Source organism: Leuresthes tenuis, unplaced genomic scaffold (assembly GCF_036924035.1).
Source record: "Leuresthes tenuis unplaced genomic scaffold, fLeuTen1.0.hap1 SCAF_15, whole genome shotgun sequence".
In the NCBI taxonomy this organism is placed as follows: domain Eukaryota; kingdom Metazoa; phylum Chordata; class Actinopteri; order Atheriniformes; family Atherinopsidae; genus Leuresthes; species Leuresthes tenuis.
Genome location: NW_027325369.1, coordinates 3,116,880 through 3,135,710, shown reverse-complemented (window position 1 = coordinate 3,135,710; position 18,831 = coordinate 3,116,880). Strand labels below are relative to the sequence as shown.

The 18,831-nt window shown below is 40.9% G+C and overlaps 1 protein-coding gene across 1 annotated transcript in view; it reads left to right on the top strand.

Moving 5' to 3' along the window:
• The first annotated feature begins 17,781 nt into the window (after nucleotides 1-17,781).
• The window catches only part of galnt16 (UDP-N-acetyl-alpha-D-galactosamine:polypeptide N-acetylgalactosaminyltransferase 16), a 36,185-nt gene continuing 35,135 nt past the window's right edge, over nucleotides 17,782-18,831 (top strand). The window contains exon 1 of the mRNA XM_072365040.1: nucleotides 17,782-18,180. Coding sequence (XP_072221141.1) covers nucleotides 17,980-18,180 — 201 coding nt within the window. The 5' untranslated portion in view covers nucleotides 17,782-17,979. The remainder of the gene's footprint in view (nucleotides 18,181-18,831) is intronic.

Sequence of the window (18,831 nt, the reverse complement as noted above, 5' to 3'; positions counted from 1 at the left end):
TCCATTCCACCATTTTTCAGTTGGATTTGAATTCATACTGTTTGCTGGCCACGTCATTGTGTTTCCTGAAGAAAAGTTTGAATACTCTGTGGCAAGAGGCATTATCACATTGAGGCATTGTGTCCAAACAAATTTAGATTTAAAATACTGCAGGTATTTATTTAGAAAGACACATTTAAAGGTGGTTCCATACTTTCTTTTTTCCTGCTCCTGAAAATTTAGTCATAAATTACAACAAATGTACACATTTTTTTTTAATATATTTTATATTTTTTATATGTAAGTATATTTACAAAGCAAAAGTTCAGCTAGCAATAATTTTACTTCCAGAATGGTGCCGCCTTAGAGGCAGGCAGGCTGCTGCAGTAGCTCTGGACATACTGTGTCTTTCTTTATGTCTTCTTGACATTTTCTACGGAGCTGAAAATCCTTTCAGTGAAAACACAGATTTCTGAAACATTTTCTGTGCTGGTTTGGATGCTGTGCTGCTCGAATGACTTCTGACACATAACAACACATTGTTAACCTGTTGGAGGAGCTAACTGAGCTTTCCAAAGCCCAAGTAACACTTGGAATAAGACCCCAGATCAAGATGAATTCATGAGCAGGCACAAAATTGAGAAAAAGGTAAAAGAGGGTTTCTGTTTCTTGCCTTGATCATCATGGGAAGTGTGAGATCACATGTCTGTCAGTTGATTTGTCGCCTATCTATAACAAAAGCATATCTTTAATTATAATAATACTTCAGCTATATAATTTCCCTTCGGGGGGAATATTAAAGTATTGTTGAATTGAATTCATTCAGTTCAGTCCAATAATACTTTATTAATCCTCAAAAGGAAATTATGTTGCTGCCATATAAGTTGTTGTTAAAGAAATGCTATTTCTATAGATGGATAAAATAAAGAATCGGCTGACAAACATTTAGAAAGTTGAAGTGTAGCAGAAAGGAAGATGTGGTAGAAATATTCAGAGATCACCATCAGTTAATTGCATTGTTAATTTGGTAGTTTGGCAGCAACTTAGCTGATGATGCCACACAGTGTTGACGGGTAACACGGGAACTCTCAGCCGTCAGCATGAACGGGAACTTGGTTCACAGTGCAGAAGCACTCCTTTTACAGTGACAAGCCCAGGGTTACATCAGCTGTTGTTAATAATTCCACTTCCTTCACTGTTTCCCTTTCTCTACAGTGTCTGTCTGACCGTACAGTTTGAATGCTGAAGGAAGGGGTGTTAAATTTGTTTCTGCAGCCAGGTCTAGGTGAAAAAATAATATTGCCTTCCTGATGTTCCTGCTGCACACTCATCAGGGCTCCAAGCTTGTCCATTTTATCTTCTAATGATCTCACACTTCCATCGTGATGATCAGGGGAAGAAATGGTTCAAACTTCTTCCTCCTTTGTTTCTATTTTGAATCTGCTCCAAATCCTTGACATCTCTTTTTCAGCTTATCTGTAATTGGGATCTTATTCCTGGCATTATTTGGGCATTGGAAAGCTAAATCAACTCCTCCAACATGCCAGCCGTTTTCCTGTTGCCATGGTTATGCATTTTAACAGATGTTAAGAAAAAAAATAGGGGTCGGAGTAACCAGAAACCATTCCAGCAGCACATCTTTCAAACCAAAACAGAAAAATGTTTCAAAATCTTGTCTTCACAGAAAAAAATCTCATTAGAAAATCCGGAGGAGACGTAACGAAAGACACAATGTGTCCAGAGCTACTGCAGCAGGCAGCCACCAGTCCAATGTCTACTAGATAAGATATCTGGGATTTCTTTTTCTTTCTTCTACCAAATAAAACAGCTGAAGGGAACATTCTCCAAGAGTGTAAAATTCCATCGTTTTCGCTGTGGGATTTTCACAGTAGCTGTACGATGACTTACCTCTGCCAAGGACATCATTTTGCTGCTGGCCTTCCTCTTATCCTGAGCTAGAAATTCCTAGGAAAGTCCCCGAATTGGTTCTGACATGAATAAAGAAGAAATAAAATGGAGGAAAAACTAAAAAAGTTGGAACAACAGTAATTACAAGAAGACATCACCCAAATATCTGAATCAATATTATTTTTTGTGAAGTAGAAAATACATTTTAAGAAATGAGAAATAATTGCCTTTTCTTACCTTTTATGTGTAAATTATGTTCTGACGGTTAACGGTGTCCCCACAAATTACAGAGTCATAGAAGTTTGAGAGATGCAGTGGTTTCCATGGTAACAAACAAGATAAACAATTTCAAATGACTACAACAACACTGCATTCTGACATACTGTTTGATTCACTAAAATAATATTTAAGGATTTTCTTAAATCTGAAACACATCGTTTTTGTGTGCAAACTATCTCCGGTGGAATAGTGTAGTTTGAAAGTAGTGGAACCTTTATCATCAGCTGTTTATGTCAACAGTGTATGGCTTGACCATGTTTGCAGTTTGATAAGTTTCACACAGCTGCTGTTTATGATGAAACATCCTGGACCACACCCACCCCTCCTCCCCAAAAGGTGCCTGTGGGTTGAATGTCCATCCATTTTTTTTTCATTTATAGCTATTATTGAAGAATATGTGGTCCTGTAGTGGTTGTGAGATCAACTGCATGTGAAGTGTAAAAATGGCGTCCATGAGCGTGACTGCTGTTTTGTGAAAAAAAGAGCACTTTAGCCCCAACCGTGATTGTTTTCCTAACTCTAAAACATCTGTTTGAAGAGTTCCAGTCTGGTTTCCGTCCCCTTCATAGCACTGAAACAGCCCTGGTAAAAATGACCTTCTTATGGCACCTGATTCTGGACTATTATCTATCCTCATCCTCCTCGATCTCAGTGCAGCATTCGACACAATCTCTCACATCACTCTCCTTGACAGACCTGCTTCACTTGGTTTCACTGGGACCGCCCTCGCCTGGTTTAAGTCATACCTCTCCTACCGTACAAACTGAGTACGGTTGGTGCTCAGTTTGTTCAACTTAAAAATTTCAGATCACAGAATTCAGCTGCTCGACTCATCACCAGAACCCCCTCCATAAATCACATCACTCCTGTTTTTCAAGAGTTGCACTGGCTACCCATCAAACACCGCCTAAATTACAGGATTCTCCTTCTCACCATCAAGGCTCTCCATAACCTAACGGTTTCTAACGGTCTTGATCTTGAGGTGTTTGGCTCAAAGCACTGTGTGTAGCAACATCCATCACACCTCCCTTTTTATGAGAATTTTGGTCATTTCTACACAAAAGTCTTGGGAATTACATGTTTCCTGATATGTAAAGGCCAATATGACTTGTATTTCCATTTGTACACTAACAGGACTGGATGCCATTATGTACAGGATGCCATTATGGGTCCTCAAAACAAGTTTAATACACTTCCATTTGGACACAGACCAATTAAATGCAGGTCAGTTCAGTTCAGTCCAGTTCAGTTCAGTTGGATATAACTCTATTTGAAAAATGTCAATTCATAAGAAGCAGCCTGGCTAATGAGACAGCTCTGGTGACGACACAGCCTTGAGACCAGGCTCATGGAAGAAAAATAAAACGGTCATGTAAACAGAAAAAAATATGTATTTGTACTGATAGAGAAAGACTAAATCTGTTTTGTTTTTCTTCAAGCCATTAAGCCCAGGTTTCCAGCGCTTTTTGTGTTAACCTCAGAGTGCAGGACATCTAGTTATCCAAAGAGTGATGCCTCATCTCAACCACAATCAAAGTATTTAAGAAAACATTAAAAACATGTTTCTCTCCTTCTTCATGCCTCTCATCCCCTGTTCTCAAGCTCTTTGTCGCATTCACTAACAGTCAGTGCGAGGCCCTTTTGTCATGCTGATGTGTTTCTCCCATCCACAGAACATTACATGCTTAATATTCCACCACCAACAGGTAAAGTGCTCATTTTGTTACAGTACAATGTTCGATTAGGAACACCTGTATCCCGGCATTGGCATGGATGATACTTTTACATTTCCAACACATTTTGCAGACCTGTCAACTCATGTGGGGGGTTGAATTATTCCCCTGCACAACTCCTTTCACAGAGAGGGGAAAAAAAACTGATGGTGGTGATGAAAATGGTTGTATTAACATAGAACAGAATTACGCTGCACTGCATCTCTCTTGTTCCTGTCCCTCTTTACTCTCTGCTGCTGTGCTGAGCTGTTCTCATGAATGTAGTGAAAGAAATAATGAATGAAATAATGAAATAATGGTGGTGTACGTTATGACGCTAGCTGAAAGCAACATTTTTAGTTTGCCGTGTTTGCAGCGTGTATTGAAATGCTACAGGTAAAGAGAGAGAACGCACTTTAAACTGGGTGCAAGAACAGACCTAACGCCTCAACTATTGTAGTTTTTCTCATGTTCGTACCTGCAGCTCCCTCACGGCTCGTCCAGGACGAATCTGCAGCCCTGCTGTGCTTCTCTTAAGAATCGTGAACTAAACTGTGTGTGTAATCGGAGCTGCGTTCACTGTGAACCACTGAGGTGTTATTGTACAAATTTAACTCGAGAGAAAGACATGAATGTTTCAGCATGAACTTTAATGACACCTGGGAACCTATTCTGTTTTAGTGGTAAAGGACTGAATTTGAAGCTTCTTACCTGTGCACAATTTGAAAGATTGATTGGAGAAACATCACAGTATGTTGGCAGCTCTATCTTAACCAAAATCGTACATTGTTTTGTACCACTAGGTTTCATGATTAATGTGCCTTCAAAACATTCAAAAGTTTAGCCTACTAACCCAGCAAGCTGTAACTGAAAATAGTGAAAGAAATGTGTGATTATTTTGCGATCATTTTAATGTATCTGATACGAAAAATAGTAAAAACGACAGTTGATAAAGGCCTCTTGAACACAACTGCGTGATTGTGGGGACAGCACTGCATGACTCAGTCAGATGAGGATGAGTTATCAGCCAGAGGCCTCTTCGGCTCCACAGAACACAGAACAGTACAGGAGGTCATTCCCACCAGCAACAATAACCATATACAACGAGAGCTTATGAGGAAGAAAAGCAACATTTTCATTTTGCATTGGGATGAATAAGGTATTTATTGAGCATTTGATTATCATCACACAATGATAGTCTGTTTCATCGTGAAAGTGACTACTTCAATAATAGGACTGTACAGCTGTTCAGGCCCCTGTGGGTACTGGTACCTCAGCACTAAGTGTTTCGTATTTGTTGCTCAGGAACATGGAGAGGCCATACTGTGCAAAGGCACCCATGCTGCAGGAGGTTGGTGATCCTCACTTTTTCAGTCTTTCTCTGTAATTAGGTTGAAATCTTTCTTGCAACACATGACTTCTGTTTTACCGTGAAGGAAGTTCTACGACGCTCAGCGCACATGCCTCTCTAAATGCCCCCTTCTTCCTCTCTTCTGTTCTTCTCAGCTCCCAAAGGTTTGCACACATGTTATGCAAAAGATTTTTCAGATGTATTTATTCATTTTTTGATGTACTTTTGTTGTTTACCTTAATTGCATAATAGGCCTTATTTGATGGGATCACATGCCAGTTAAAAAAAAGCTAACTGAAATGCTGGTCATTTTAAAGGTTGTACACATATTATGCAACTTTTTTTCTTGTTGGGATTTTTTTCTCCCTGTTTAAATGTAACATTTTATATATACATGCACTCCCTTCTGTTTCCACATATTAGAGAAAAACGTCTCCTTTATTAATCAAATAGTCCATCATCCCCATCTCATCTGTCCTTTCCAGTCCTTTCCCACATCAGCCCATAATCTTGCTGAGTCACCAGACAATATCTAAACTATGACTGGTCCTGCAAATGGACTTTCTACCCTGAGCCGAGCCAGCTGGAGTAACAGAATCACAACAGCTTGACTGCTCAGCAACGCAGCAAGTCTCACGCCCTCACAGTGAAGCACGCCAACTGCTTTCTACATCAGGCTCTCCGATGGATTCTAATGATTCCCCTTTCTGGGCAGGAACACAGAATCAAGCCTCAGAACAGAGCCTGTTTGGCTGTTAAACATATCGCTGCAGCACATGGTGAGCTCCAACATGGCTGTAAGAAGGTCCCAAATGACCTTGAAACAGCAGTGTCCGTGAGCCTGAGAGAAACACTGAATTTTTCCTGAATGTTGCAAGTTATTGTGTCTTTCTTTCTGACTGTCTGTGTTTTTACTGTACTGGAGTGCTGTAATGTCTTGGAGTGGTGCACCAATGTGGAAATGGAAAAGATGTTCCTGTTGGAAGCAGGCTGGCATGCAGGAGTTTGCCCGCTTTAAGCCTGCCGACCTCTGCTTTATGGTCTGCACTGCTGGTGGGAGGGGGGTGCTGTTTGGTAGGCTGTTGAGGGTTAAGGAGAACACCTATTGTCAAATGTCTGTACAAAATATATTGACCTTATCATTACTACTATCAGAAAACGTCTTTGCAACTTTATGATCCATTTCCAATTAGCTCCACAAATACATCAATTCATTCAAGCCTGTGACTATATGAACAGCAGTCTTACTAAAATGATATAGTAGTGAAAATGACTCACTAACATTGGGGTCAGCTGACTGATCAAAATAAAAAATAAAACATGTAAGAACATGGTATAAGTGTAAAAAGATGCAGGCCTAACTACAGGGGAAAAAAATCTCCAAATGATTTGCCTTTTCTGTCATGAGTAATGGCTAAATTCAGACAGGATGACTGGCTCTTGGTTTTGTAAAATAGCCCCATTTTCTTGTGACTCTAAAAGCCTGACAGCCCACAGATTCCCCACTGACTGTCACAGTTTGTGGACTCTACACATTAGCATTATTTTTCTAATTGTTCTAAGTGTGTCTCATGCAGCCACAGACTCACAATAACATAAACACTGACAGTTGGCTGCCTGCTAAGTGATGTCAGGGTAAAGTGGGATATTGCAACAGTTTCCCTGAAAAGTAAGAGCTCTGAGCCACAGCTACATATCCACAAGGACATATCTTTTCTAGAGTCATGAAAAATAAAGCACACCTTCAATCAATTCCAATGTTGGCAAACCAAAGCCGTGCTGCCATGTTCTTTTCAGAAAGAAGAGGCTTTCTTCTCCTGCTTTAATATGTAACATGCTAACTGAGGCCTGTGGAGTCTGAGATGTAGCTCTTGGGCTTCTAATGTCAGGGGGAATGTCCACTCTTGGGAAGACAGAATGTTTCAACTTGTGAATAATTGTTCTCTCTGTAGAATGATGCGGTTCAAATAGTTAGAAATAGTTATATAGTTTGGAAATGGCCTTCTAACCCCTCCCTGACTGAAGGGCAGCAACAATTGTTTCTCTAAGATCATTGCTGATGTCATTCCTCCTTGGTGTTGTGCCAACACACACCTGAATGCTGCAGACCAGCAAAATGGTCAAACTTCTGCTTTTAGAGAGGCGCTCACACTTGCTGACTATCTATTAATCAGTTGCTGTTGATTAGCAGCAACCTGGCTGGTTTTTACCTTCTTTGTCCCTATGGGTGGGATTAGTTTTCCACACACTGCCTCTGAATATTGGCTCAGTTTCTGATGATATAGTGTAATATGCTGTTTTCATTTGAGCTTTTATTTACCTAATTTGAAGATCTGGTAAGGACCGGGTGATACTCTTTATCATGTCCTGATCCATAGAATCATACAATTGACTGTGTTTTTATGTGTTTTCATCATGTTTGATACATGTTTAGTGATGTGATTGTGTGTGTGTGTGTGTGTGTGTGTGTGTACTCCTCCTGTTTTCTAGTCTCCAACATGTGCTCCAGGTCGGTCCTGTTGGCTTACCTCCAGCAGGATGTGTTGGCTCTTCTGTCAACAGTAATCTGCAGAACAGATGAAGACAGCTCACAACACCAGTGTGTAACATATGGCTTCTGTCCATTCCTGCTCACTCTTGTCTGTATCCTGGAGCTTCACCCGACTGGTATGATTTGCTTGAAAGAAACCACAGATGATTCTTTTGTTCCATCATGTTTGGAAAGTAGGAGCATCGCTGAATGACTGATCAAGAAAACAGTTGTACTTATTTAATCGTGGCTGGTGTGGTAACTTACAGAAAGAGTCCAGCTTTAGAAAAGGAGCTGTTGAGGTGCCTATGTTTTTGGGTTTGATTTAGTGGCACAAGTCTCCTTTTCTTGCTGATAACTTGCCAAAGGAACAGTTGCAGTAAATATGAGTCTACAGAAAAGGCTTTATGTCATATTTGTTCGCCAAGTTCCTCAGAAGAAAAATAATCTAAAGCAAACTATGATATATGTATTTCAGGGATAAGGTGCCCCCCTTTTTGGAGGGGGATCAAGGATTGCTAGATGACCACTTCTAGAAAATGTGCACCTTATCCTGGCAAAATAGAAGGGTATAGGACAAGGATGGGGACTGGGGAATCTTTCACCGTGTTAGACTTTGAAACTTCATGTCTTAGCACTTTGAAGCTTTTGTCCTTGACATTCATATTAATGAATACGCTGCTACAGATAAGGGAAGACAAGTAAATCCTTTAAGATTCCATGAAAATTGAGCAAGCTTCATTAAGTGTTCACTTAAAATGTGATTCAAATCTCTTGCAAAATAGTGAACGAGCACACACTGAGTGAAGATTATTTTGTCAAACTAAATCATCTTTTGCTTCACTGAGCTAAAACCCTCGCATATCTATTTCCTTAAACTGAACTACAGCCATCTCCTGGTTTAGTTATGAGTAAAATGTGTAATACGAAATTCGGTATTTCCCCCTGATATCACTACCCTTCAAATCCTTCAAGCTCCTGTGGAAGCTGTCAGCTTAGAAATATGTTAGTACTTCTTTGTGAACTTTAAAGACGACTCATCCAAAAAACAAAACAATTTAGAGATAATTCTTACTTTCTTTATTCTTTTTTTTTATTTCCAAGTTTCAAAAGGAAAAAGAAGTTTGCTGTTTCCAAGTTACAAATAACTCAGATACAAGTATCGGGTATGCGTTTGTTACTTTTTTACGTATTTTCTGACGAGTCGTTAGTTCTACCTGCTACAATTTTGCACAAACTTTTACTTCCTACTTCTTATATTTTCAAAAGATGCTCTTTTTTTGTTTCAATATCTTCTTATTTCATTTCACATTTGGCATCACTGTGTGCCTTCCCAAAATCAAAACGACCGTCCCTTGGTGTGTCCATCTACAAACAGCAGACATAACGAGACGGAACGATTTAACATGACGAAGCAGAAGAGAGGGACCCTCCAATCGAATGCTCGTGACAAAAAAAGCAAGTAACTAATGGATGTAATGAAAGGGAAGCTGACACATCGCAGATGGGGAATTTTGGTGAGTGCATTGTGTCAGTGTTTATTGAATGAAGGTTGTAGTTCTTCATCACTGAATATCTGAAGTCAGAAGAGTTTGATACTCTTCAATCATATGACAGCTGGTTGAATTGTCCATCAAAAGGTTTCTTTTGACTGATATATGTAGGCTACTCATATTTTTATAGAACATGTCAGAACCCATGTTTTTCACTTTTACTAAACTATATGAGTTGAATCAATACTTCTACTTTCATCAAAGTTTTCTTTTCTTTTTTAAAGAAAAGCATATGTCCTTGTTGAAACGTTGAAGTCGGACTCCATAAAGTAACTTGGCTGTGTGCTCAAAAGTTGAAATATGATCTAATCTGATTGTCAAGTGGGGTCAACAAAGGGCTCCCTTAATGCAGAGGCTTAATTCTTTTCATCCCTGTATTTCCATTCTCATCAATCTTTCGTTGACGTCCTTGTAACTTTTTCCTTTTATCCACTGGTTTAATGGTTTGTCTATGAAGGACAAGGACAGCTTACACGTTACAGTGAAAACGTTCTCCAAGGAGCTCAGAGGGGACTCTTGGGCTCTCTTGGGGACAAACAGATGGCTGAGAAAGCAAAGGAAGTCACCAGCCAACCAGAGCACATTCTGCTGATGGAATTCTCTCTAATGCCTTCAGGCAGGCATTAGAATGCACCCCTGATGAAAACTAATGGCCAGTCCAGCCATTTATTCATTCTGCTGTTAGACTTCTAAATGCAAACAATGCTCATCTTGATTAATCGTTACCATAAAGATTTAAATTAATTCATTCATTTGTCAATCCATCCATTTTTCCATACCCACTGGAGCCTTTAATTTATTTTTTTTGTTGTTGTTTTTATCTATTGCTTTCTTGGCTTCTATTTATTGGAACTTTTTTTCTTAAATATGTGTCCTCCAAAATGTTTACTTTTTACTTAGCCTTTTTAGAGGCCACCAATGAAATGCCTGTTATTTGGTGAATAAAAGGATTGATAAAGTTATTTGAATCTGAACTTCTACTTGCAACTGCAAAAGATTGTGATCACAATCAAGAAGAAGTATCAGAATGAATACTTTGAGATGAGAAAACTTTCTATTGCTTTCAATAATATTATAAATGCACCCCTTGGCAGTTGACTGGCTCCCGGCTTGCTTGGCCTGGCTGCAGCCTTCGCCTCTCATGGCCCGGGGCTTCCAGCCTTTTGGCTATGGGCCTAGAGCTCTCTCATCGTTGCTTTATCACTCGTGCCAACCTTTCTAGCTTGCCCTAGCTTCCTGTGTCATCACTTCACAGCACACGCAAAACGTCCTATCCAGCAAGTTGTCAGGATCGGTTCATCATGTAAACTGTTAGCCCCTGGTCCCAGTCTTTACGTTAGGCTATGCCTAAAACTAAAGCTTCGTGTTTTACCAAAGAACACATGATCTGCTGGGAATGTCTGAAGATGCATTTCCCAGAGTTTTTCTGTAACACGGTCGTATGGGTCAGACAAGTTCTCAGTACTGGAGATACTGCCTTTAGTGTAGGCAGTGGGTGGTGTAGAGCATGCAGTAGGCAGGATATGATGAAAAAAGTGATGTAGGACTGGGTGAAAACATCAGTATCTGGGCAGGTGAAATCCTTGTTAACATTCTGAAAGGAACAGTGCTGCAGATGAAGGCAGGGACATGTTCAGCTGCATCTAGAATCAGAAACTTACAGATTACTATTGCAAACATGACAGTCTCATCCTGATATCAATAGTCCTCAACAGAAAAGTTCATCATTAAGCATCGTTTCACAATCACAGTGATATCATTCATCCAAAGCTGACTGTAAAGCTGCGGTGAAGCAGCATTTAAACCTGCGTGAGTCGACCTCTGCTCTGTTCCCTCCACATCAGGACAGAAGCGCAGGAGAATTCTTGACACAGTGTTTGCACAACACACACAAGACTGAACTTGCACGACTTAAACTCGATGATCACCAGTTACAGCAAAGAGAGGATTGGCTGAATTTCCATTATTACCACTGTGGAATGCCGTAGATACATATGTGTGTGCATGAGGGTTGTGTGTGTGTGCAAACACGGACATAGTCCTGAGACCTCTGTGTGTGTGCGTTTGTGATGTGTGTGTGTGTCTTTGCTCACTGGAATCACCATTTTGGCACAGCTGTATGAAATGCCAGCAGTGACTCTCCTGGAACTTAAGGACTGTTGACAGTCTGGGAGTGTGTTCAATTAACACACACAGGAGCAACCACAAAGCTTTTTTTCCCATCACTTCAGAGGGCATATTCCTGATTCACATTTAGATAATTACCTTCCTGTAGTTAAAAGAACTTTTCACCTTCCAATTTGATTCGATATTTGAACATATTCCCAAAGTGACACGTGCGTGCACACAAGCTTTTTCATGCTTAAAAGTTGCCTCTACTTCCTTCTACAGGGTCATTTGATAAGAGTGACAATGAAACACTCTTTTCCTTCGACCCACACAAACACGAAGAGGTCGAAGGTTATGATGATAACAGAAACCCTTCATCTTCATCATTCAGTATGCAGCAGAGCACTCTCACACACACACACACCCACACAGTTCAGATTACATTCTGTGCAGATAACTCCTTCTTTGTGCGATTATTTCTGCTCACTGTTTCATGTTTTCTGTTGTTGGTGTGTCTGACGGGAGAACAGTGACCTGTTCTTTATCTGCACAGCTGGAGGCACAGATATTCTGTCCACCATTTGTCGGTGACTGCAACATCTCTACAACTTATCAGTTGAAATATTCAAGAAATGTGATGATAATTCCAATGTAAGGAGGATTAATACTACCAGACTTTAGCGATACAATGGCTTTTTATTTTTGGGTTATTGTTGTTGAATATATCAGTCACTGCTGTATGGATTATCAGAAACTTTGGTGGAGACATTTGTGGTGCCCATAGGATGTAAGAGCTGTGAATTTTATCCTGTTGTGTATAGTGATTATTATTACGATGAGCTAACATATTAGCATTACTGTGTCATGGGGACCTCACTACTGGGAGAGGATCAGTTTAAAGTAGTGATGGTGTTAAACTTGACTTAGCATACTCAACTTCTACCAACTACAAAGCTTACTGAAAGTATTCACGGCTGAGTTTAGTTATATGTACAGTGTAATTTACGGTGTGATTTTGGGAACAAATAATGTATTTCAGGGCAAACGTGTTGGTGTTCACTGAGTGATATTAAAGAATTCTATCATCATTCTTTACCTTTTTTTGCCTTTTGCTCACTGATTTTGTATCTTGTGCTTTTAAAAGCCATGGATTCTGTGTTTTTATTAATAACTGGAGGTTAAAGATGACTTAAGTTTTGTTGAACATTAGTAAATGATTCATTCTTCCTCATATTCAATAAAGGTAAAACCACTGAAAAAACAGAGAAAACACTCGCAGAAGCCTCAGCATGCAAACCTGTTAGCTTCACAACAACCAACAAACTGCCCTTTTTTCCTCCTGAGCATCTTCTCTTCTTACGTTTTACAGCAGCTTGTTACAGTCATATGCGATGTTACTGACTTTAATTTCACGGTTATTAAAAACTACAAATGATTTTCTAACTTTTAATTGTTGGATTACGAGAAGTTGAGAAGGCCAATGTTTCATTAAACACTATACAACCTAGTAAAATTTTACATTTTTGCAAACAACAAATAAATACAACACTTCTGAACCTCTGAGATATGGTTAGCTGTCCTTTGACATCAGGAGGACCCCAAACCTGGAGACCCATGTTAACTTAGTTTACAACCCAGGAGTTGATATACAAATGATCCTGTCTTTTTCATCTATGTTTTTGAGTAACTTGAATTTTTTTTTTGCCCTTTTTCCCCTGCTCTCTTTCTTCACATGGGATGTACAGCTTTGTCTTTCCATGGGGATTGAGATTGTTGACATGAAAAAGATTGACTCTACTGGAAACTCTGCATGCAGCCATGGTTTTCGCTTTGCATCCTCTAATCTTGACATTACCATGCCAGTAAATGGCTGTGTTGCTAGGTCACAGAAAGACAGACAGCATTCAGATTGTTCAGTGTTTATAAAAAAAAAGGCTGCTGTGTGCTTTTATCCTCGCCTTGTCTGAATGAGCTGAGCTTTAGGGCGTCGCTGTCTTTCCCAAAGATACCAGTGACAGCAAAGCTGCGAGAGGCGCAGCTCTGTCCATACGAATGAAGACAAATATCTTCCAGCCTTGAGCCAGATGTGGTTCTGACCCCTTTGCCCTTTCCCTTCTGTATACGAATGCTGGATGTGGGGCTGATCTTATTGGCCGACTGGTTTCTCCATGACAGGATGGAAGAGAGGAAATAGTCCGTGTTCATGTATAACGAGATTAACTTCCAAGTTGCTGAGAGACAGCAGAGACAGTGGAAGGACCTCTGCCGCCAGCTTGTGAGGCGTTTTCAACAGACTTTATTTATATTCCCTTTATTAAATTAACAATTAAGAGGCTCCTGAGGAAAAGAGGGCAGTTTGTTGACTGTCATACAGTCAAAGGCTTTTCTAGTTTTTCCAACAGTTTCATTTTCTGTAACGGTTGCAGTTGTTCTTTTTCATGAAACAGATTTGACTTTTAATGAATATTGTGAATCAGGTCACACCTTTTCTGATGAATCAGTTATCTCATGGTTTTTTTATTCATTTTTTTCTACATATTTCCACAGGACAAGCCCAAATTGTGGCTTGCCAGTGTCGTAACTGTTTCCAGAAAAAGGGGTCTTGGAGTCAAGGAGTCACATCAGTGATGTGAAAGGGGGTGAAATTATTTGTCTCGTCATCTAATGAGCAGCTTCAAGTTTTGAACCTTTCATAGAGGAGGCTTTGTTACAATTTGCTACCACTAAATGTAGAAATTGTCAGAGAAAAAGAAACACATCGCAGAACAGTGAAATAACATACAGCTGCAGATGTTTTTTTCTCATTTTACTCCATGTTGCACACACCCCTCCTCTGCCTCTGGATCATGTTACTTTATACTTGTGACCCAGCTGTGAGGACGGCTCACACGCAGTATTTTGCTGTTAGGTGGGGTTGGATGAGCTCATCCTGAGAGCTGTTGTTATGTTTAGTGTTGCAGAGAGGGACTGAGATGAGAAATTCCAGCCGCCTCGGTTCTGTTATGCCTCTGGGGTGTTGCTGTGCTGCTCTGATGTCTTTGCTGGTGCACACGTTCATCTAAAGGCGCTTGGGGAATTTAGACAGGGGTCCGCTCAGTCTAATGTATTCCGACTTCATTTTTTTATTACACCTCTGATTTATCTGTACACCGAAGAAGTCACAGAGGTCATCTGTGCAAATCCAGAATTAACTGGAGGAGCTGAATATTGATGTGGCTGTAAAGTCTTCTTTTTCTTCATGATCAATTCTGCCGCAGTGTTTCATTTGCTCCATGGGAGCTGGAGGCTCTTAATTTAAATGCATACTTTAAAATGCAAAAACAGAATAATGAGACTACTTAAACAGTAAAAATGTATTCACTGCAGCAAATGTGCAGATTTTACAGGCAGTCTGGCTGCTGGGTTAGTGGTGTGCGAGAAATTAACGGATCACTTCATTAAATTAACATATTTTTTCATTTACTTATAGCCATTGCAGATAGTTTTTCTTTTTTTTTTCCTGAGTTTTCATTTAAACTACGTCATATTGGAAAAGTGTAGTGTTGGAACTGGCATGAATCTCAGGGACAGAATACGTCTTAACCTGAACAGAAGCAAGGTTATCTGAATACTGGCCGAATACCATACTAGACCAACACTTTTTCCTCTCTAAACCTATCCTTTAAAGTATCACAACTACAACAAGGCTTATAATTGAGCCAGATGGAGTGTATTACAAAGCAAGTTCAACAAAACCAGACTTTGAATGTCTTTGAATGTGCTTGATAAAAACTAAAACTTCAACTTGAGTTGACAAATGCTGCGGTGGTAATGATGATCTTTCTTTTTTTAACATAGAAAGATCTGTTTTACGTGTCATTTGACAATGTTTCCTCTCAAAATAACCATAAATTACCTGACAATTTGTAACAAGAGCAGGCTGAATGAATGGAGGGGAGTGAGGAGTATTAAAAACATTTTAAAAGTAACAACTTGGTTTCAGTTCTGAGAGGAAGAGAGGAAGACAATCACAAAATGTATTGTTGTGCATTTCTGCCTGCTGTTAATGTCTAACGACACAAAACTGTTCAACTTTTACCTTCATGCTCCAAAGACATTTAGCTCTGACATTGTCCCATAATTCTGAAAAAATAAAATCACACCAAAGGAAACAGAAATACATTTATTTGATTGAATATGGAGACTGATTTTCTAATCTAGTGCCATTATCAGCAATGTAGAACGAACTTGTCAGCTAACTGGGACAAAATATAAAAGTATACACACCCCATTTGGATCCAGCAGACAACTTACTGTTCTACTTTTGCAGAATGGGCCTTGTTAGTCCTCTACTGGCGCCCTCTCATTGCTCTATATTTTCATACTTGGTTGAGATGGACTTACGTGTCTTGCAACAAGTCCTCCAACTGAAATAGTCATATGTTGTTTTTTCTTCATGTCCCTCAATACAACTCATAGCGGAGTCCTGGAAAGTATCTCCCCTACAGGCAGCAGAAGGGAATCCCAACTAATAGAGAATCAAAAGTCTGTCATTTACTAGCCACAAACATATGTTCCATCAATCACACTACAACACTTTACTAAAATGTTGTAGTCATTTCCTGGTTTGATTTAGACAGGTTAGAGTTTGGGCTAAAATATCCTTCAAATGTTGCTCCTCACACGACCACTGAAGGTCACATATTCTTTGAACGTGATTATTGAGCATATTTGCTTGCATGAAGAAACGCCACGTGAGCATATTTTGAGGAGGACCGTCTCATTTTAAGGAAAACGAACCACCGATATAGCATTTTATACTGATTACAGACATGTAAAATGAAAAACATGTGACATATTAGGATGTGTCATAGTTTAGGCAACAAAAACTTAGCCAAAATGCAGAAGCAGTGTTTGGAAAAACTATGTCTATCCTTACTGCTTCCATGGAAACTAAGAGGGTAAGTAGCAGCCAGGCGCTGCTGATCAAATGCACTTGATGAACAGATCACTGACAAGCACCGCTTTAAAAACAAAAGCTGGTCTGGACCATTTGGGTGTGCTTTTACACAGTGCCCAGGAGGAAATACACCAGCAACGGTGTTACAGAAGCAATTGTTGCTGCCCATCAATCTGGGAATGGTTTTAAAGACCGTTCCAAACAAAATGGAGTCTGTCATGCTGCGGTGAGAACGTGGTAAACAGTTGCAGCAGTTAAGTCAATCTTCTCAGGAGTGAGGTCACCCCAAGATCTGACCGTGCAATGCTCAGAGAAAGTGGGGGGAAAAAAATCTAAACCAAGAGCTACATCTCAGACTCTACAGGCATCAGTTAGCATGTTTAATGTTTAAGGTCATGACAGTCGAATTAGAAAAAGACTGAACATGTGTGAAGGGTTACAAGTACAGTTACATCTGAACAAAGCACAAGACTTCTGGAACAATGTCCTTTGGACAGACCAGAGCAAAGTGGAGATGTTTGGTCCTAATGCACAGCAGCACGTTTGGAGGAAACCAAACACAGCATATCAGCACAAACACCTCATACCAGCTGTCAAGCACGGTGGTGGAGGGCTGATGATCTGGGCTGGTTCTGCAGCCACAGGACCTGGGCACCTTGCAGTCATTGAGTCCACCATGAACTCCTCTGGATACCAAAGTATTCTAGAGTCAAATGTGAGGCCATCTGTCCCACAGCTAAAGCTTAGAGGAAATCATGTCATGCAACAGAAGCTACAACAGAATGTCTGAAAAAGGAGAGTCAAGTTCTCGCAATGGTCCAGTCAAAGTCCAGAGCTCAAACTGATTTAAATGTGAGAGAGCTGTGTATAAACCAATGCTCACAAAGCTTATTAAAATTGGGCAATGGCATACAGATGAGCGGGCGAAATCTTCCCAATAACAGAGGTGTTATATTCTGTGTGTTTCTGTTTATCTGTATTTACGCCACTTGAGGACCTATTGGGAAACAAATTCTTTTTTTTCCCTCCCCTCCACTGTTCTTGGTGCCTCTGCTGGGCTTATAATATATGCTACAGAAGACTCAAACAAGGGGAGGGTTTGAGGTTTTAAAGGGAAAGAGGTGATGTATAACCACCAAAGATTTCCCTGACATGCACCAGCAGTAAAAATAAAGACATTGTTGTTAGATCAGTGTGCAGGTAGGCTAAAAAGAACTGACTGAAAGAGGAGAATTCTTTTTTTTTCTTACAGAACCTCCTTTCTCTCGGTTTATCAACGCAGAAATTAGTGTTTCGTATGCTGGATGTAGAGTGGATATCGTCTCCCAGTTGTTACTCGTGGATGGATAAATGATGCGTATGTGCGCGCGGGGGAGAGAGAGAGTATTGTGTGTAGTGGGGAATGATAAGGTTCGGCGCTAGGACCGTGGCTCTGTCAGTGCGCAAATCCCAGCAGAGAGGCAGTGCCCCGGCAGAGGAGCCTGTTCGCGGAGAGATAGAAGCTGTCTGCCTGCTGCTCTGCGGTTCAACCCATCACCGACGGGGGAGGTTGCACCTTCTGCCGAGGACGGACCTGAACCAGCGGGGCTCGCCTCCAGTGCCCTCCATATGGGCTCACCATGCGTAGGATACGGGCCAACGCCATAGCGATTCTGACCGTTGCGTGGATCCTGGGGACGTTTTATTACCTGTGGCAGGACAGCAAGCCCCAGTCGACGCCGTCGTCGTCATCGTCGCAGACTCGCGGCAGGGGCCATGGGCAGAAGGTGGCCCCCGGTCGGCTTGAGATCCATCGGGACGACAGGACCATCCCGCTGATTGTGAGTGAAAACCCAACAAAATAAGAAAAGGAGAAGGAGAGCGGTGCTGTCGCTGGAGGCTACGGGCTGCAGAAGAGTGTGTGCTGCATGTTGATGTGCGTGTGTGTGAAACTTGGGGTGATGGGGATGGTGGCGCTCAGTTGGGTGTCACAGCAGGAACGTGCTACCCGGACGTGTATGGCGAACACCGTCTCCTCACGCGCGCGCATGCCTTTATTCTGCAGGCTGGGCAGCCTGCATAGACCTCTTTATGTGTGTTTCCTTGTTTTTCCCATGCTGTTGCCCATACCCGAGTCTGAGTGAACCCCAAGAGCCCCTAAGAAGCTTTCCGTAAGTCCCGTGCGTCATGCGCGAACGCCTAGTTTACCACATTGTGTTGAAACCTTTCGCTGGGCTGCGTGTCAGGTGGAAAACAATGGCTTTCAGATCGTACGTGGCAAGAGTAGACACTTAAAAGTGTGCAGTCTCTCATTAAAGACTTATTTCAGTCAGGTCTAGGTATTAGTCTTTAGGAGAGGTGAAAATAACCTCTGGTAAACACTGTCACTGTTGGTGCGAAGAGCCTCCTGTTTGCAGCTCAGACACATTCACAGTCTGAAGGGTTGCCTGGCTTGAACTGTAGCTGGGACCGTGCCAGCTTAAAGGATCTGG